Here is a 21,677-nt window from a genome sequence, read left to right as displayed (position 1 = left end):
CTCCCAGATGTCTCTGACCACTGGTCAATGTTCTTCGACGGATCCTTGAACATCAATGGAGCCGGGGCAGGAATACTTTTCGTCTCGCCAAACAAGGACAAACTCCGCTACGTCCTTAGGATCTTCTTTCCAGCGTCCAACAACGTCGCCGAGTACGTAGCATGCCTGCACGGCATCCGACTAGCTGTCGAACTGGGAGTAAAACGCCTTTACGTCCACGGTGACTCCGCACTGGACATCAACCAGTTAAACAAGGAGTGGGACACAACTCACGAGAAGATGGACCTCTACTGCAAAGAAATCCGGAAATGGGAATCCAACTTTTACAGCATAGAATACGTCCATGTGGTCCGGGACAGGAACCAGGCAGCAGATGCGTTGTCGAAGATAGGGTCATCCCGGGCCCAGATTCCGCAAGGTGTTTTCGTCCAAGATATCCACACGCCAAGTGTCGGTACAGTCCTGGTCGACAAGCAACCCAATGAGGCAATGCTCATAGACGACACCACTCCGACAACCAGCAGCCGCGACTGGCGCACTCCCTTCATCAAGTTTTTATCGGACGGTTCGAGATTTCAAGATAAAACGGAGAATGAACGTCTTATACGACGATCTAAGAATTACATACTGGTTGATGGTAAACTTATGCATAAGAACGCAAGCTCAGAAGTATTGTTGAAATGCGTATCGCAAGATGATGGCGTCAAGCTCCTGGATGACATACACGTCGGGTCCTGTGGCAATCACGCTGCTTCCAGAACACTGGTCGGGAAGGCCTTCCGAGCAGGTTTTTACTGGCCAACCGCAGTGGCCGACGCCGAGAAACTGGTCCGACACTGTGAAGGATGCCAGTTCTTTGCCAAGCGGACCCACGTACACGCTCACGAGATTCAGACGATCCCATCGTCCTGGCCGTTCGCCTGTTGGGGCCTCGACATGATCGGGCCATTCAAGCCGGCCCCCGGCAATTTCAAATTTGTCTTCGTACTGATCGACAAATTCTCAAAATGGATCGAGTACATGCCACTGGTCAAAGCAACTTTCGAGAAGGCTGTGGAGTTCCTCAGTCAAATTATACATAGATTCGGGGTCCCCAACAGCATAATTACTGACCTAGGCACCCAGTTCACTGGCACTACATTCTGGGACTTCTGCGATGACAGGGGCATAGTCATAAAGTAGGTGTCGGTAGCCCACCCGTGGACTAACAGTCAAGTGGAGCGAGCAAATGGAATGATTATTGATGCTTTGAAGAAAAGGTTGTACACTGAAAATGACAGAGCACCAGGACAATGGATGAAAGAGGTACCAGCTGTGGTCTGGGGTCTCCAAACACAGACTAGTCGCAACACGGGCGTATCGCCCTACTTCATGGTTTACGGCACCGAAGCAGTGCTCCCTTCGGACGTTGTCTTTGGATCTCCAAGAGTCGAACATTTTGACTAGCCTTCGGCCGACCTCGCCAGAGAGCTCAAAATCAACTGCACAGAAGAAAAGCGCTTAATCTCATGCCTTCGAACAGCAAAGTATCTCGAAGCTATTAGGCGCTACCACAACAGGAACGTCAAAGACCGCTCCTTCGTGGTCGGTGATGTGGTACTCAAGTGGAAAACAAGCCAGGAAGGAATGCACAAGTTATCTACACCTTGGGAAGGATCCTTTGTGGTCGCCGAAGTCACACGCCCTACATCTTACAGACTGGCGTACCCAGACGGAACACGCTTGCCCAATTCCTGGCACATAGACAAACTGCACCGTTTCTATCCCTAAGTTCTAGTACATTTTATTTGTAAACCTTTTATGATGAGTAATAATAAAATTTGTCTTTCTTGCTATATACTTTTTCATACGCAGAATATTCGACAAGTGCTACAATTACTTTCGAGGGCAAAGGTCCTGAGAGGCCGTCATTTTGACTCAGTGATACATCACTCAAACAATATTACAGTGCTCAAAGCCATGGTTATGATAAATCAAGCTTTATTACAAACTTTATACACAAAGTTTACAATAACAACCCCTCTGGGCGGTCTCTAGTCTACTCCTACAGACTACCTTACAGGCCTACTGCTCGGGCTGATCACCCGCATGGCTCTGCTATCCAGTCGAAGGGGTCGGGGCCACCGGCGTCTGGCTGGTCAAGACCGCAGGCGTCGACCACCCATCTCCTGCAATGGACACCCCCGACAACTCCCTGGCAGACCTGTCTGATCCGGGTTGGTTGAGGGGAGTTGACGTCCCACAAAGGTGTATGTCGCCGATCATTGTCGACGACAGGTCGAGCAGGCCGACACGAAGGTCATCAGCCTCCTGCGGACCAACCTCCTTGGGATACCCCCGCTCCAGCCAGGACAAGTTGACCAGGGGGTAGTGGGCACGCACCATGCTGAGGACGTGCGCCCCGGCAAACTCCCCGGCGTCCTTAACGAACTGCTGTAGCCAACTCCATGCCTGTTGCGCCTTCTCGACAGGGGTTAGCCTCAGTGCGCGGGGTTGGTCTTCGGGGAGCTCGGGGCTGATCAAGTCGAGCACCGGGGCCACTCCTTTCCAAATTTCGATACAATTGGCTTTCCAGGAGTCCCGATCCTTCACCAGCTCGTTGAGGTGCTTCTTGGTGTTAACTTTAAGCACTATGATAAAATTCCCAAAGACAGCCAAGCAAGAAGTCAGTATAAACACGTCAAGAGGAACATTGCGTAGTCAAAAAGGGTGAAACGGCTCTCACCAGCCAATTCTCGACTCTTGTTCTTCAGCTCCTCGCCAGCCTGGCGCCCGGCCTCCAGTGCGCCGGTACGCTCCTAGTCGAGTCGCTCCCTTTCTTCTCAGAGGCGCTCAATCTCCTCTTCCAGAGCTGCAGAAATAATAGCTGGTTAACAAAACCGACCACGCAGTTAACTACAGCTGCTCAGAGCCCATGACTCACCTTTCTTCTCCCGATCCTTATCGACTAGTCGCCGATTTAGATCGAGCAGGCGCTCTTCCTGAGCCGTTGTCTCGACTGCCTTCTCCTCGGCCTCTGACCGAAGGCGGTCTACCTCTATGGTTAGGGCCTTGTTCTCGGCGACGATACCTTCAATTTGGTCAAAGCACCTTTTTCGGTACTTCGCCGTCTTCATTGCGCTCTGCAAGAATTATATGTATTGTGAAGTAAACAAACAACAATACATACACATTTTTACAGAACACAAGAACACTTACTTTGACTTCTTCGACGAGCCGCTTGGCAGCGCGCTCTACTCTTGCCACCTCCTCGGTCTCAGCGAGCTCTTCATGACCGATGAAGTGGTCCCCACATTGGCGCCACACGAAAACGTGTTGGCGACCATCTTGGGGGCGCCCCTGGATCTCCTCAACCTCGTCGTCGGAGGTCACCTGGGCCTCCTCGTCCTCCGCGCTACCCCCAGCCGTAGTAACAGGTATCACAGGACCCTTGCCCCGACCAGGGGAGCCCTTTGGAGAAGAAGCCTCCGCCCGGGGTGGAGTTGGGGCCCTCCTTTCTTCAACAGGCGGGGGAGTCGGGGCTCTGCCTCCACCCTCCGCGACACTACTCAGGGGAGGCATCCGTGCAGCCTCATCGTCCCTTGTCGGGGTGCTCGCCCCGGCCCTCGCTTGAGCTGGGTCCTCCCCGGCAGTCTGCGTCGCAGTCACAACCGTGGGTTGCTCTTCGGTTGGCTCCTGGGTGGTTCGCTCGGCGGCGCTTTCAACGACAACTGTCGGATCGGCCGTTCTCTGGCCGGCGACGTTGCCCGGATCAACGTCCGATGCCGCACTAGCAGGAGACATTATTTTGACGTAAAAACCAAGAAACAACAAGAAGGAAAGAAGTGCAGAAGACAAATTGAAAGAACTTACAGATCGGAGCGCCTGTGCGTCGCTGCGAAGAACCTCCTCCTGGTCCTACCAGTCGCCACTGCTGCATCTACCCCCCCAAGCCGCATTGGCTCGGTGTGCGGGGCGGGCGGATCACCGGTCACGTGACCAGCGGTGGTCGGCGCAACGTCAGGCCAGCTGCGCGGTTTCCGGACCAAAGAGGGCGCAACCTCCTCCTCTTCGTCGTCGTCGTCGGTGATCCTCACGAGCCGGCGACGCTTCGAAGCATGGCTGGTCTCCACCGGCAATGCCTCCGTAGGGGATGGCTCCGCGGCCATTGGCCTCTTCCCCGCCACCCTGTCCTCGGTGGTCGACGCCGGTCGGTGTACCGAGCAGCATCGTCCACTGCTGGGTCTACCCCAGCAGGATGGTCTATTTCGGGTGCCAATGATACATACACTGAGCACCGGTCAATATCTCCAATCTGCATAGAACAAACGATAAGTTATCAATCAAGAGATTGCAGTGATCACATAACAATGTAACAAAGGTATTCGTTTACCTTAGGAGCTGGTCATCCCAGCTTGAAGGCGTGCATCCAGTCATCACTCTGAACGAAGTTATCATCAGACAAATTGAATAACTCGTTCATCAACTGCTGAACCTCTGCCTTCTCCAGACCATCCGGGCACATTCTGGTCGGGTCTTGGCTCCCCGCGTACTCATACGCCGAGTGTACCCTCCTCTCGCAAGGCATCACCCGACGCACAAGGAAGTTCCCGACCACTCCTGGCCTGTCTAAGCGGGACCAGTCGATCAGGCTCATTAGCTCCACCACTTGCCCAGTGTGCTCTGGACGGTCTGTCCAGCTGACCCTCTTCTTAGGGATGTAGCCCACGTCGCAGAACGTGGCGCTGCCCGGCTCTTCTCTGATGTAGAACCACTTCTTGTACCATTCGGTGAGAGAAGTGTTCCATGGGCAGCTGAGGTACCGGTTCTTCACCCCGTCGCGCAGATTAAGGTATACTCCACCTGCAATCTTGGAGCCTCCAACTGCTCCTTTCTTCCTAAAGCAAAAAAGATAGCGGAAGAGATCGAAGTGCGGCTCTATTCTAACATAGGCCTCGCACAGATGGATGAATGTGGAGATAAGAAGAATAGAGTTCGGGTGTAGATTGCAAATCCCGATCTCATAGTAGAGAAGAAGACCTTGGAGAAAAGGATGAACGGGAATGCCAAAACCCCTCTTAAAGAAATCCTCGAAGACAACAACCTCACCGGCGCGGGGGTCGGGGTAGCTCTCCCCCTCCGGCGCCCTCCATCCTCCGAGTTCCTGATTGTGCAGAAGCCCCTTTTCGACAAGGTCGTTGAGGGATCTTGTGATACTCCGGGACTTCTTCCATTCCGTGGCCATCATCTCGGCCCTCTTCTTGGAATCGCTCTTCGCCATTTCGGCTCTTGGAAAATCTCAAGCTCAGTTTTGAGGTTTGAAGGTGAGGGGAAAGATGGTGGCTTAAGCAATAGTATGCGATTGCCAAGTAAAAAACAATGATACGACCCTGAGCTTTTATAACAACAGCCCCACCTCTACCACTTCCCGTATTCTGGGGAAGTGGGCGGATCCTGCAGCGGCCGCAGCGTTTCAGTTCTCAATAATTACCGCCGGTTAATATGGTGGATTTTCTGAATAATTAATGGTTTCCTTTTCTTGGACCGCGCAAAGAGCGGCTGCACAGTTACCAGGCGTACCTTTTTACGCAACCGCCTCACAATGCGCCAGGATGCCCCGTCACATCGCGCATTAATGCGGTGACATGCTTTTTCCAAAAGACAAGTGGGTCTGTTGGAGGACCGAGCATGACATGCTCGGGGATTGGTCGACCAGTCTGTTTATCTGACATTTTGATTGACTGCACCGACCACCGAGCATGTCACGCTCGGGGACTGGTCGTCTAGTCCGCTTTTTTGATATCTTGATAGCTTGTGCCGACCACCGAGCACGTTTACGTTCCCAACCACACTCGGAGACTTGTCCACCGATCCCTATGCCGTGCTCGGGGACTGTACCGACCACCGAGCACGTCTACATTCTCAACCGTGCTCGGGGACTCGTCAATCACCCCCTTCACTGTGCTCGGGGCTTACTTCGATCACTCTCCAACCACAACTTAGGGACTGTTCTTCTCAGTTACATATGAATTGGACTCATATACAACTGAGGGGTAATTATATTTTTTAGACCTTGCTACAAGGCTCATATTTCGCCTTCCAGCAAGCTCGGGGACTACATTGGTACGATGCATCTGGCGATGCATCTCAGTTTTACGAAGACTTTTTTGACCCTGGCACCACGTGCCTACGTCACCTACTACCAGGCTCGGGGACTAAGTGGGCACACTTCACCTTGCGGTGAACAAGCTTGCTTTTTGAAAGTCTGTACTTTTTAGAAAAGTAAAGTGGGCACACTTCATCAGGAAAAAATATTTTTTGATTAAGAGCACCATGCATTCTTTGAACAACCTGCTTCTTCGATGTTAATGATGGTCAACTGGTTGTCAAGTTGGTTAAAATACCGTTGCAACTGTTCGAGCGACTTTCCTGGTTGTCAAAGATGTTAAGTCTTACTGGTGGAAGAAGCTCAAGATAGCTTGTTACATCACAATACATGGTGCTCGGAGACTAGCTGTGAGGGTATAAACCCCTATACCCTTACGGCTAGACTTGGGCCAGGAGACTTGGCCCATCACGAAGGCAGTTTGAGGCTTGATCCAACTGCTTGGAGTTTCGCGCAAGGAAACAAGACGTGGAGATCAAGCCGGATTCTAGTCGGTTAGAATAGGAATTGATATCGTACTATCCATGGCAATTGTAACCGACTAGGATTAGTTTCCAGATCTGTAACCCTGCCCTCTGGACTATATAAAGAGAGGCAAGGGACCCCCCTAGGACATCGAATCTCAACTCAACACAATCCACAGCAATACAATCAGACGCAGGACGTAGGTATTACGCCCACACGGCGGCCGAACCTAGATAAAAACCTTGTCTGTGTCTTGCGTCACCATCGAGTTCGTAGCTTGCGCACCGTCTACCGATAAACTACTACCGTGGGTATACCCTAAGGTTGACTGCCGACTAGCTTTCGTCGACACCGAGAAAGCCCTCGGTAAAGAATTTAAAAAAACATTTCTTTGCCGAAGGCTGACTCTTGGCAAAAAAAATTGCCAACGATGTCGACACCATGATGGCTGTTTTTCTTTGCCGACTGACCGATAAAGAGCCCTCGGTAAAAACCCCTTTATCGTCTAAAAATTTCTCGAGGGGTCTTTGCTGAATGCAGCTCTCGGCAAAGCCTTTGTCGAACATGTGAGTCCAGTAATGTCGCGTACGTTTTGGCACAACATGTCATATACTGTAAATGGGTTTCCTAACCTCATCAGAGAAGGAGGATCGAAGTAGACGAGTGAGATCGTGGTATCTTCCCCTCTCTCAATGTGGAATAACTGAAATAATGTGGGCCCTATGTTAAAAAGTAAGTTCGTAGGACAGATAAAAGCCAGCGCGTGGCTTCCATATACTCTATCCGTCGTCCTATAATATTATTTATTCTTGCATTCAAAACTAATCAAAATATATGAGATTTTAGAAAAATAAAAGCAGTCTTGCATTAAATAATCACATAAATTTGTATGTAATCATGTGGATCCTTGTTATTTGTCAATCAATCACCATTAATCAAACTAATAGAAGTGTCTGATGAAGAAATAGAAAGTAAGGCCACATATATATATTTTGTATTCTTCTCTCTTAAGCTGTCCTAAAATTTTTAGAGTATACTATATTATAGGACAGAGGGAGTACAAGTCTATAATGCTTGAATTTATATTAACTTTTGAATATTGTTTTTGCCCATTTATATCCATTACCTGTTAAGAATCAAGGATGTGAATGATTAAATTAAAGTGCCAACTCAGAGATAGTAATTAAATTCGTGGGTTCAGTTCCGTTAGATACAAGCAATGACATCTATTGTAACTAGCTCTCTATATCCATAGAATCTCATCCATGATCCATACACATCGAAAATATAGTTAGTTATATTCATACCATAACATAAGAATAATAGGAACTGGGATTACTTGGGAAAAAAAGCTGAATTTTGCATGGATCAAATAACATGCTATCTAAGGAAATGAGTATTGCTAGTTTACTGAAAAGAATCCCATACTTAATAGCAATCAATATTCACTATGATAAAATTAAAGTATTGAACGAACTCGTTGGAACCTAGAATATAGAACTCCTGACGAGCAAGTTCCACTAATTAAGGAACTTAACTATAGCAAATGAGCTACACACTACCAACTTATGGCTTCTCTTGTGCAGTTGGACACTTGTACATGCGAATTGAGTTCGTTAAAATTGTTACGATATCCCCTCAAATAATTTTCTGGCTAATCCGTACGTGAAATATTACGAAATTCATTAAAGTCATGTCATCTCAAAGAGAAGTGATCAACATCGATCTGATATGGTTGATATTCGTTCTCGAGTCTCGACCGACGTGGAGTTACAACTGGCACGTCGTTTGCCGGCAGTTTAATTCTAAATTTGTGAACCATGCATGTAATATCTTTCTGCATCGTCACTACGAATTCACATTTGGGGATCATATCGATCGGTTGGCCGGTGCTAGCTCTATCTTCAGAACCGCAGAACATGCAGCGAACAGGGTTTCGACTAATGTGTGGAAGGAATTCTGTTAGTTGATGGTTGGTTGCCTCAGAAATCTTCTTAACAGATTGGTCATTCTATCTATCAGACTGCGACCAACTAACTCACCTTGCATCCATGATTAGTTGTTCCAACGCCAAAGTCAGAGGCCTTGCTTGGAGCCAGCAAGCCTGCATGCAGCCAGCAGTGACTGCGCGATCATCGTTGCATCTGCAGCCATGTGCTTCGATGGAACACGGATTCTTGTCAATCAGGATGATCGACCATCATACCCGTAATCAACACCATCCGGTGACTAATAAATTAATAATATAACAAATTCTTGCTCATTCGGTTAGCCACGTCGCGCCTCTTCCTCTAGCTATTTAAGCACTGGCCTCACAGACGCCTTCTTGCCATCTCATTCCATCCACAAGCTCAACTCAGGAACATACAGCTTGTTAAGAACCTCCATTGCACTTGCACAGCCAGCTCACGAACACGCCCTCACCAGTCACCATTCTCTCTGCATTGCCGACGACGTCCATATATGGATACGTCGTCCAGATCCCTGATAATCCTGTGCACAGTCCTTGCAGCGTGCCTTAGGCTCGCCGCCGCTGGCTGGTCTCAGGGCACCGCGACGTTCTACGGCGATGCCGACGGATCCGGCACCATGGGTAAGACAAGATATATATTTGCATGCACATTGTCTTGCTGTACAAGAGCTGTGTGCACATATTTTGTATAGGCGACCTTATTATTACTCCATCCGCACATCACATATATACTAATTAATCAAAATGCATATATATGTAGGTGGCGCGTGCGGGTACGGCAACCTGTACAACGCCGGGTACGGCATCAACAACGCGGCGCTGAGCCAGACGCTGTTCAACAACGGCGCGTCGTGCGGGCAGTGCTACCTGATCACGTGCGACAGGTCACGGTCCGGCGGGCAGTGGTGCAAGCCGGGCAGCTCCATCACGGTGTCGGCCACCAACCTGTGCCCGCCCAACTACGGGCTCCCCAACGGCGGGTGGTGCGGCCCGGGCCGCCCGCACTTCGACATGTCGCAGCCGGCGTGGGAGCACATCGGCGTCGTGCAGGCCGGCATCATCCCCGTCCTGTACCAGCAGGTCAGGTGCACCCGCACCGGCGGCGTGCGCTTCAGCATCGCCGGCTCCCAGTATTTCCTGCTCGTCAACATCCAGAACGTCGGCGGCAGCGGCGCCGTGGGCGCCGCCTGGGTGAAGGGCGACAAGACCGGGTGGATCCAGATGTCCAGGAACTGGGGGGCTAACTGGCAGGCGCTGTCGGGACTCGTCGGCCAAGGGCTCAGCTTCGCCGTCACCACCACCGGCGGGCAGTACCTGCAGTTCATGTACGTCGTGCCGGGGTGGTGGCAGTTCGGCATGACCTTCGGCACCAACAGAAATTTCGCCTACTAAAACATGCTTCAGTTGTTCGCCATTTCTTGCGGCTCGGTCGAACGTGGCGTGTGCGTGCTCGTGGTTTTGACAGAGCTAGCTGCACTTGTTGCCATTGCATCCTTGGTGGCCGCCTGATGACTGGCTTCTTCCCTACGTGATGCTCCGACTGCAGGAGGTGCGCGCCCATGTATATTTCAATTTTCGTCGTCTATGTATATTTTTTTCCTTCTTACAGACGTTTGTTGTCCCAATAATTTCATTTTTAAACATTGTGTTTTTTTGAGTCTTAGATTTATTGATAAGTGCATTGTGTGTAAACCCTATATATAAGTACATTGTGTAAACATTATGTTATTATTTGGAGATTTATTGTTACTGAGTCAAAAAATCATTATCACAGTATTCCAAAATACGTACTGCCTCCGACCCAATAGCAAAATAAGCCACATTTTCCGTATACTGGGAAGCAACTTATTAATTAGGATACTATTTTTCTATAGAAATATGTTTATATAAAGGTACAGTAAAAAATTATGACGACATACAAAACAATTTCAACACAAGTCCACAAAGACAAAACTTTAACACATATCCACCAAGTTCGTATGCCGAATGAAGGCACGGCATATGCAAAACAGCCTTATTTTGTTAGAGTGAGTAAGGCGTACGAGCTCACAAGTTTAGCTACCGAAGATAAAGCGGAAGAGACTTCCATATACGTGACAGTATCTCTCTATCAAATAATTGTCCTTCTAGCCATTAATAAACAATGATAGGGTATGTGGACAGATCATTTCACTATAGCAATAACATCCTTGTAGCTTTTTTTAGACATACTTTCTAAATTAATTATAAGATGTATTGGATTTTTTAGGTTCATAGCTTTTACAATACACTGTCTAAATATACACTATATCTAGATACATAGTAAAAATAATATATCTAGACAAGCCAAAACATTCTAAAGAATGGAGTGTATGACAATTTTGTGGTACACTACTACTATTATAAATTTTGTATTATTTTTATATAGTTAGCAGACTTTGCAGATACATTACAGATGACATAGTGAATAAAATTGTGCATTTCAAGTGTCAAGTAGGGCTCGTTCGAAAATCAAAATGCCATTTTTTTCCCTTCCAGTGACCATATTTTTTCGTTATAATAGGTGGGTGCGGTTCCTAGAAGCTGCCAGTTATATGAATTATGCACTTCTATATCAATGTGGTTTACTGAGTGAAAATAAATGACTACAACTTATTTTTATCATCTTAAGCTGTAAACATGGATGTCAACGATAAATCCCATGGACCAATTATATTCACACCCTCAAAAAAATTGAGTTGAGTTTAACAAACCTATATATGCTGATACCATGAAACTAAGTTCCTCTGTATTATATTATCATTTAGAAGCTACTGCTCTGCTGTAACGTCACATGATCACCAATCAGCATCTCATGGGGCAATTCTGTTGGAGTTTATTAATTAGTAATTAATTATTAGAAGGTTTCTGACTTTGAGGTGCCTGTGTCTGGTGCCAGAGGAGTACTACTAGGTTTAAAAAAGGAATGATCGATGTTGGTTATTTTATGAGTTGTAATTACAGATGAGATTGGTTTATTAATTAGTTAAGCCTTAAGGCACTCACAATGCAGACTCTATCATAGAGTCTAAAGTTATTTATTACATCGAACAATGTGGACTTAGAGTCTAAATAAGACTTGGAGTCTTATTTTTTCTACCTCTTTCTTCAATAAATATGCTGTCATATCAGCAAAATACTATAAATAATATATAATTAATTATCTTGGACTCTGTGATAGAGTCTTGCATTGTGAGTGCCCTTAGAAAGGTAGAAAGGTGTTTCAGATAGCGATCTATCTAATAAGCCCTTTTGGGGCTCAGAAAACTCGGATATTTTTATCTAGATAAAAAATAACCAAACTGCTCACATCTCATCCCAAAGTCCACGTCTTCTTCCTCTTCACTTCCCTCCTCTCGCTACTTCCTGTTCTTGACCGCTGCTCATTTATGGCACCTGTGCACATGTATGGAGTATTAAATATAGATAAAAAAATAACTAATTGTACAGTTTATCTGTAATTTACGAGATAAATTTTTTGAGCCTAGTTAGTCCATGATTAGATAATAATTATTAAATAAAACAAAAGTGCTATAGTAGTCAAATCCAAAAAAATTCGCGAACTAAACGAGGCCTTAGTGTATTGCCCCGCTTAACCGTCTTCCCTACTGCCTGACCAGCAGTGCCACCGCCGCCTCACCCACGTGGCCATGCATGCCGCCGTCGCCACCATCGGCATCACTAGTCTTGCCTGTTATTATCCACAAATCCCCTTTCATTCTAAGCCCGTCAGGAACCGATGAACCCTACCTCGTTGGAAAACGAAGACAATGACACAAGGAAGATGCTAAGCCAGGTATGTGGCGCCGTTTCTTTATTGGTAAAAAGAATCGAGAGTGTGGGTAAAGAGTAAAACAGTCGAGTGTAGTATATATAGCGCATTTCTCTGCAGATAAGAACCGGTAGCTGCCAAATGAGCAACTGTATATAGGATGATCTGATCAAAATGAAACTTAATACCATATACCATTTAATAAAACAATTGAACCAACCGACAATACATTGATGTATACATATGTGCATGTTCAGATCGTAGAAACTAATAATTCAACCAAATGCGATATATCACAGATCAAAATCTAGATCAACCCACATCAATTACACCATCAGGTCAACTGATCTTGATCAATTAAAATTTTCAGAGGCTGGCCAGGCACACGCACACGCACATGCAATTATGCGGCCGGTTCCGATGATGCATTGAGCTGCTAATAGTCAAACTGCGCGTTGGTGGCGAAGGTCATGCCCAGCACCCACCACGCCGGCACGACGTTGTTGACGTACAGCGTCTGGCCGCCGGTGGAGGTGACCATGAAGGAGAGCGCCTGCTTAAGGAGCGCCGAGTTGCTCTGCCATTGCGCGCCCCAGTTCCGCGTCATGCCAATCCACCCGGTGTTGGTCCCCTTCACGGACATGGACTGGATGGATCCACTGCCGCCGACATTGGTGATGAGAATCAGCTGGAAGTACTGGGACCCGGTGATTCTGAACCTCACGCCTCCCTGCCTCGAGCATCGCACCCTGCATATGCAAATTAAACCACCCAACAATTAAGATCGCGAGTCATTCATGCATGCGTATCATATCGATCGACAATATTAATATAGCTAAAAGCACTGTTTTCTCATGTAATATAAGAAAAAAACAATGCTGGCTGACAGAAAAATATAATTTATAATACAAATGAACAAATTCATGTCGGCTGTAGCTACATACCGTTGGTAGACGACGGGGATGATGCCGCCGCGGTAGATGCCGATGTTCTCCCACGCTGGCTGGGACATGTCGAAGTGGGGGCGCGGCGGGCCGCACCAGCCGCCGTTGGGGAGCGCGTAGTTGGGTGGGCACAGGTTGGTGGCGGTGACGGTGACGGTGTTGCCGGGCTTGCACCACACGGACTTGGTGGCGTCACACTTGATGGCGTAGCACTGGCCACAGGAGGCGCCGTCGTTGAACAGCACCTGGCTCAGCGCGGCGTTGAGCACTCCATAGCCCGCGTTGTACAGGTTGTCGTAGCCGCACGCGCCACCTGCATATGCATGCGTCGATGGCGTACCATGAGTTCAAGCAAAACCAACGTAACTGTGAGTATCAGTAACAAGCTAATTAAGCTTGCCGCCGCAAGGCTGGCTCTTGCTGCATGGAAATCGGGCCCTACGTACGTACCCATGGTGCCGGAGCCGTCGGCGCCGCCGTAGAACGTCGCCGTCCCACTGTTCCAGTTCCAGTAGTCCGCCCTTGCCGCCGCGACCAGCAGCGCAAGGACGACGACGACCACGGCCAAGGGCTTGAGCTGCGCCACCGTGGTGCCCATCTCGATCGATCGGTCGCTTGAATCGATCGCCGGCCGACCACTAGAGCGACGAACTGAACAGCAGCTGCGATAGCTAGAGTTGGGAGAAAGAGAGAATGACCGAGAGTATATAGTAGATAGATCAGGATTATTGATCAATGGCGGATGGATGGATGGATTGCGACGACGCCCATGGCATGCAGTAGGGCTTAAATAACATCAGTAGAGCAGCAGCCGGTTGCATGGATGATCATCGGAATGATGGTCGTTGGCAGGGAATATAGGGGCATGATTGATTGCACGGCGCGTACGTTCCTCTCTTGGTGCTTGGTGGGTGATATTATTACGGTATTAGCTGCTAGCTAGCTATAGCGAAGCTCACATGCATGCGTTCATCATGCATGCAACAGTAGCGCAAACATGTCAACGCCTTTGACAACTGGTACGGTACGGTGGCGCGCGCCGTGCATGTTGCGGCGGCTCGGTTGATACTTTCCTACTACTTGACATATATAGATAGACGAAGACCCTCTCTGTGATTATTGCTAACAAGTAATCCCTTCAACTAGTACCAGTAGTTTTTTTTGGTTTGTTTGTTTTTTGATAATAACTAGTACCAGTAGTCGTGGCCACTAGCCAGCGTACTTCTTCAACTCTTACGTATTAATTAGTAGGCCATTACGCGCGAGTCTCCTTCAGACTGAGCCTCGCAGGGACTAACGGAGGTTGATCAGAATAAGCGTGGCGATAAAGAAACGAGGACCCCACATGGGACCACGAGAGGCAGCGAAGTGGCCACATGCACGGCGGTTGGGACGACGGAGAGCACGGCCGGCCGGATAACTAGCGAGCGGGACATGCATGATGGCCTCGTCATCGCCGAGTTTGCAATGCGTCGACGGGCTCCATCTTCTGCTCAATTGCCACCGTCTGCGATCGGCGGCGGCCGCGCCCCCTCAAATGGTCAAATCCTTGCTGGCTGAGCTAGGGAGCAGAGCGTAAGTGTACCGAGCGCGCGCGTGTCTTTGCTCAGGGGAATGGTCGCTTTTACTACGTACAATAGCTCCGTCAACGTTCTTTTTTATTATTACTGGACATCGAAGTTGTTTCCCTACAGCTTTCGCAGATTATGTGTTCCTTATGTTGAATATAATGGGCTTTTAGCCCATAATTATATTTGATGATTAATTTAAAAGCCTATAATAAATACTATAATGAAAACGGTTTAGTACCGTATTGATGATTGAACATATGTTAACTTAAATAGGTGGCCTTTGATAGCTCATATGGAGAAGTTGAGGAAGGGAAAAGGGGTGCCACACGCGCGCGCCGCCGCCGAGCCGAGGCGTACGACACACGAGGACCAGACCAGACGTGACTTGGCACACGCGTGGTGAATAAGAAAAGAGAGGAAAACACGATGTCGAGGGTATCGGTAAGGGGTACCCTCAGCAATACGCATTATGAGATTGCCCGTATGAAGGTCGAGACCCTTAATTCGACGCTCCAGTCTTACGTATGCGCCGCCATCGACGGTCGCAGCCTCGAAGACGGAAATAGTCTCGAGCGAATCGGTTCAGGACTCGAGCGACGACTGCCCTCGATGACGGAAGCGGGCTCGAGCGAACCGAGAGGTGTCGGGCGTGAGGACACTGTCCGCCGCCCGACGCGCGCACGCGAGCCGAAGCATTAAATGCACCTGACGCTTCCCCACCTAACACACAGGTCACGGAAGGCGTGATAGGGAGCAAGCTTCTGTCCCATCGTTCTTTTTGCAGCCTTCCCACCGAACGACCCAGGGCGAGTCAGGACACAGGAAACAAGGATGGAACGTCTAATCGGGACCCCCTCGAGACACCCAAGGTCAGCGCTCCAGATATCAGCATATTACGCGGCGCCCGACCCTCGACCGAACAAGGTCCCATCCCAGGGACAAGTCGGGCGTCGACTGACAACACCACAGCTGCTCCGCCGGATCCGCCACCATACCATACGAGCATGCGACCTCAGAACCAGCACAAGGCGGCTGGCAGGGCAGCACGCAGGAGCACGCGTAATCATCACCAAGCTATCAAGATGGGACGGCTCGAGGCCATGCCGTACGGAAGCCTCGAGTAGGTCAGCGCTCCATGCGGCTATCGATCCCTACTCTAACATCTATGCATGTACCCTGTGTCTCTCCTTGGAGCTATAAAAGGAGGGACTCAGGAATAGAAGAGGGACACATCACAACACAAGAACCCACACACACGTAGTAGAGCGACACATTTCATACCACGCTTGTATTCGCCCCTGTACAAGCACTTAGGTGCAAGATAATACGAACTCTCTCCCCCCGCTGGACGTAGGGCCTTCTCTTGCCCGAACTAGGATAAATCTCTGTGTCTTCTTGCATCACCATCCGGAAAGGGGAGCACGCATACAAATTTACTCGTTGGTGTGACCCCCCGGGGGAAAAAACACCGACAGTTGGCGCGCCAGATAGGGGTCCTGCGTGTTTTTCACCGATTTCCCACCACTTTCCGGATGGCTACTCCTGCCTCGCCGCTTCCGCACTCCACGGTGATTTGGTTTGGGAGTCTCGAGTTCATGTCTACGGGCTCCGGCTACGACATGATCTTGCTCTCGGTCAAAGGACCAGGAGGAGTCCGCGTTACGCCAGCACGGTTGAAGGCTCCAAGACGCCCTCACCACCACGCCTCCCCGCCTAAGAAGAGGCGCGGGCAACACCACCGCGGCCCCTCTGCTTCGGCACGACCAACAACTCGTGCAAGGCAGGATGTGGGCCACGGGTCAGCAACACCATGTGATCGAGCAACGAGCGCGACGACTCAGCACCACGCGACGACGGGGGGAGACGCGTCTCGCGCGCCCTCCCCCACCACAGCTAGGCTACTTCCACACGGGTTGTTCTCTCCAAGGGCGGCACTGCCGTTCGGGTTGGACAACGCCGCGGCATCGCTCGCCAAGACGATATGCCCAAACGCTCAGACATACGTGGAAAGACCAATGGTCATCCCACGTAGCTCCGAAGAGCGGCGGCCGACGTCCGAACTGCCGGACCTTTCCCGAGTACGAGGCCTCCGCCGTCTAGGCCCCGGACGATACTCGATCACCACCCTCAGGCAACGATGGCTGGAGGAAGGACGTGAGTGTTTCCACGCTGCCGAGCCGGACTCCGACTCCGAGACAGACAGCTATGACCCTACGAGGGAATGCTATCACCTCGACGGGGCGGCAGAAACCACCGACGAGACACGGGATGCTGTTGCGGGTGGTCGAGCCCCCGCGGCGCAAGAAGACCCCAGGACGCCTGGGAACGACGGACGGCTCGACCCTCTTCCTCAGGAAGATAAAACTGCGCAGCTCGCGCAGCTGCGGGAGCTCAAGATGAAGCTCGACGAAGATCGCGAGCGCCTCGTCCTGCTCGAGCAAATCCTCGAACAAGACCTGCCCTACCCGCCGGGCGGAAGTGTCCGCAGACGCGCTCGAGAGGTACATCGACAGATCGTCGGTGACACAGAGGCGGAGCAACCTGTCGGCCGTTTCCCTCGAGCAGGCCAGAATGTAGTGGCAGCAACGATGCTGCTACGTAACATGCCAGAACCATCAAATTCCCAGGCCCGACGAATTCGAGATAAAGTTCAGACATTGCTCCAGGTGGCAGCAGTTCAACAAGCCGAAAGTTCGGCATCTCGACGACGAGGAGCTGCCACAGAAAAGCGCGACGAACAGCCTCTAATCGAAGAGGAGGTGTCTGTCCAGCAACAACCTCCCCCTCGAGGTAGAAAGACCGCTCTCATCCTCCCTGCCGACAATCAACGTCGACACGACGCGCGACACGACGTCAAAGAAAATAGACGCCGCCGGCATGGAGACGCGGAAGAACGTGGTTATAGCACGCATCGCGGTGGGAGGTACGACAGCGACGAGGACCGGGTGGCCCCCGAGCCACCGGGCCCGCGGGTGTTCAGCAGGGCGATTCGCAGCACGCCCCTGCCTAGTCCATTCCGACCCCCAACCAGCATCACGAAGTACAATGGAGAAACCAAGCCAGAGCTATGGCTGGCCGATTTCAGGCTGGCTTGTCAGCTAGGTGGCGCTCGGGGGGATGATCGAGCCATCATCAGACAGCTACCCCTTTTTCTCTCCGACACCGCCCGTCGATGGCTCGAGGAACTCCCAGCCAATCAGATTCACAACTGGGTTGACCTGGTCAGAGTCTTCGAGGGTAATTTCAAAGGGACCTATATACGGCCAGGGAACTCGTGGGACCTCAGCAAATGCAAGCAGAAGTCAGGAGAGACTCTTCGGGAGTACGCTCGACACTTCTCGAAGCAGCGCACTGAGTTGCCACACATCCCCGACCACGACGTCATCTTGGCGTTTGTCTCGGGCACCACCAGTCGAGACTTGGTGCGGGAATTAGGCCGCAATCGACCTCAAACCGTCGACGAGCTGATGGACGTAGTAGCTAACTACGCGGCAGGGGAGGAGGCAGTCGGCGCCTTCTTCAGCTCAGAAGGAAGAAAAGGCAAGCAGCCTGTCGATGAAGATGGGACTTCCAGTCGAGGCCTCAAGAAAAATAAAAAGAAGCAGAAAGTGCGGCAGTTCCACCAGGGAGATTCGGGTGACGACCTCGTCGCCGCAATGGATCGAAAGAAGCCGCGAGGCCCTCCGGAGGGAGGCATCTTTGACAAGATGTTGGAAGAGCCGTGCCCTTACCATAAGGGAGGCGCTAGCCACAAACTCAAGGACTGTCGCATGCTGAAAAAGCATTTCGATGGTCAGGGGTTCAAAAAAGATACGCGCAAGGACTCCAAGAAGGAGAAGGCTGGCGGCAAGGAGGACAACAAAGATGACGACGGCTTCCCCGCCGTCCACGACTGCTACATGATCTATGGCGGGCCTTCGACTCAGTTGACCGCGAGGCAGCGCAAAAGGGAGCGTCGCGAAGTCTTTGCAGCAAGAATGGCGGTGCCCCAGTATCTTAGCTGGTCAAGCACTCCCATCACCTTCGACCGAGAAGATCACCCTGACAAGGTAGTCGCCCCAGGCGTCTACCCACTCGTCGTCGACCCCATCATCGTCAACACCCGACTCTCGAAAGTGCTAATGGATGGTGGCAGCAGCCTCAACATCATCTACCTCAAGACCCTCGATCTCCTCGGCATCGATAGAGGACGCCTCCAGCCAAGCGCCGGCGGTTTCCATGGCGTCGTACCGGGGAAAAAGGCACTGCCAGTAGGTCGAATCGACCTACCGGTCTGCTTCGGCACGGCGGCCAACTTCAGGAAGGAGACCCTCACCTTCGAGGTGGTTGGGTTCCGAGGCACGTACCACGCCATCATCGGGCGCCCGGGCTACGCCAAGTTCATGGCTATACCCAACTACACATATTTGAAGCTGAAGATGCCTGGTCCCAAAGGCGTCATCACCGTCAGTTCCTCCTTCGAGCACGCGTACGAGTGCGACGTCGAGTGCGTCGAGTACGGGGAGGCGGTCGAGAGCTCCACCGAGCTCGTTGCAAAGCTCGAAGCCATGGCCGCTGAGGCTCCAGAACCTAAACGACATGCGGGCAGCTTCGAGGCGGCGGAAGGAACTAAGAAGATCCCGCTCGACCCCAACAACTCCGACGGCAAGGTGCTGACGATCAGCACCGACCTCGACCCCAAATAGGAAGCCGTGCTCGTCGACTTTCTCCGTGCGAATGCTGATATGTTTGCATGGAGTCCCTCGGATATGCCGGGCATACCAAGGGAAGTCGCCGAGCACTCCTTGGAGATTCGAGCCGGTTCCAAGCCAGTGAAGCAGCGGTTGCGCCGATTCGACGAGGAAAAGCGCAAGATCATTGGCGAGGAAGTCCACAAGCTTTTGACGGCCGGATTCATCAAGGAGGTTCATCATCCTGACTGGTTAGCGAACCCTGTATTAGTTAAGAAAAAGAATGGGAAAATGAGGATGTGTGTCGATTATACTAGTTTGAATAAAGCATGTCCGAAAGTTCCCTTTCCATTACCACGCATTGATCAGATTGTCGATTCTACCGCGGGATGTGAAACCCTTTCTTTCCTTGATGCTTATTCTGGTTATCACCAAATAAAAATGAAAGAGTCCGACCAGCTCGCGACCTCTTTCATCACGCCTTTCGGGATGTATTGCTACGTGACCATGCCATTTGGACTTCGAAACGCGGGAGCCACGTATCAACGTTGCATGCTCCACGTATTTGGCGAACATATAGGCTCAACGGTCGAGGCCTACGTCGACGACATTGTCGTCAAGTCAAAGCAACGAGGAGACCTGATCCAGGACCTCGAGGTTGCCTTCAGCTGCTTACGCACCAGCCGGATCAAGCTTAATCCCGAGAAGTGCGTTTTCGGCGTGCCTCGAGGCATGCTCTTAGGATACATTGTTTCACAGCGCGGTATCAAGGCCAACCCCGAGAAAGTCTCGGCCATCACGAAAATGGGGCCAATCCGAGACATCAAGGGTGTCCAGAGAGTCACGGGGTGCCTGGCGGCTCTGAGCCGTTTCATCTCGAGACTAGGAGAAAAGGCATTACCATTATATCGACTCCTGAAGAAGGTCGAGCGTTTTTCTTGGACCCCCGAGGCCGAAGAAGCACTCGAAAAACTGAAAAAGACGCTGACTTCGGCACCAGTCCTGGTTCCACCTCAACCTGCGGAACCGCTGCTCCTCTACGTCGCGTCGACGACCCAGGTCGTCAGCGCGGCGGTGGTGGTCGAAAGACAAGAGGAGGGTCACGCGCTGCCAGTCCAAAGGCCAGTCTATTTCGTCAGCGAGGTGCTTTCGGAGACCAAGGCGCGTTACCCCCAAATCCAGAAGCTGATCTACGCCGTAATACTTGCCCGTCGCAAATTACAGCATTACTTCCTTGGTCATCCTATCACGGTGGTCTCTTCTTTCCCTTTGGGAGAGATAATCCAGAGCAAGGAGGCCACGGGAAGGATAGCAAAGTGGTCGGTCGAGCTCATGAGCGAGACTCTCACTTACGCGCCTCGAAAGGCCATCAAATCGCAAGCCCTGGTAGATTTCGTCGCGGAATGGACGGACTCCCAGCTTCCCCCAGCTCGGGTCCAGGCGGAGCTGTGGACAATGTATTTCGATGGGTCACTCATGAAAACTGGGGCCGGGGCCGGCCTACTGTTCATCTCACCCTTGGGCGTCCACATGAGGTACATAATCAGGATTCATTTCGCCGCATCTAACAATGTCGCAGAATATGAGGCCCTCGTCAACGGTCTCAAGATCGCTATTGAGTTAGGAGTCCGACGCCTCGACGTCCGAGGCGACTCCCAACTCGTCATCGACCAGGTAATGAAAGCCTCGAGTTGCCATGACCCAAAAATGGAAGCATACTGCAAGGAGGTGCGTCGACTCGAAGACAAATTCCACGGCCTCGAGCTTGTCCATGTCGCTCGACGCTACAACGAGGCAGCCGACGAACTCGCCAAGATTGCATCTACCAGAGGCACAGTGCCGCCTGATGCATTCTCAAAGGATCTACACGAGCCATCCGTCGACCTAGGCACGGGGGCTGGCGTCGACACCACCATCGCCCAACCTACCAATGCTGTCGACGCGCTCTTGATAGAGGAAGAGGTGATGGAAATAGAACGACGACCGGGTCGACCATTCGATTGGCGCACACCGCTCCTCGACTGCCTTATCCGCGGTGAGTTGCCAGAAGACAGGACAGAAGCTCGTCGTATCGCTCGACGGGCCAAATCATATGTGATCTATGGTGAAGACAACGAGCT

The 21,677-nt window shown here is 50.8% G+C and overlaps 2 protein-coding genes across 2 annotated transcripts; one reads left to right on the top strand and one right to left on the bottom strand.

Moving 5' to 3' along the window:
• LOC8064866 (expansin-A31) lies at positions 8,945–10,368 on the top strand. The gene is made up of 2 exons (XM_002467136.2): positions 8,945–9,203; positions 9,343–10,368. The coding sequence occupies exons 1-2, from the start codon at positions 9,074–9,076 to the stop codon at positions 9,972–9,974; spliced, it is 762 nt and encodes a 253-aa protein (XP_002467181.1). The 5' UTR covers positions 8,945–9,073; the 3' UTR covers positions 9,975–10,368.
• On the bottom strand, positions 12,566–14,462 carry LOC8064865 (expansin-A28). The gene is made up of 3 exons (XM_002464526.2): positions 13,767–14,462; positions 13,317–13,629; positions 12,566–13,121 (listed from the first exon to the last, which is right to left on the bottom strand). Exons 1-3 carry the CDS (start codon positions 13,912–13,914, stop codon positions 12,809–12,811), a joined length of 774 nt encoding a protein of 257 aa, XP_002464571.1. The 5' UTR covers positions 13,915–14,462; the 3' UTR covers positions 12,566–12,808.

The sequence above is a fragment of the Sorghum bicolor genome, chromosome 1 (assembly GCF_000003195.3).
Source record: "Sorghum bicolor cultivar BTx623 chromosome 1, Sorghum_bicolor_NCBIv3, whole genome shotgun sequence".
NCBI lineage: Eukaryota > Viridiplantae > Streptophyta > Magnoliopsida > Poales > Poaceae > Sorghum > Sorghum bicolor.
This window is presented reverse-complemented; position numbering and strand designations above follow the sequence as displayed.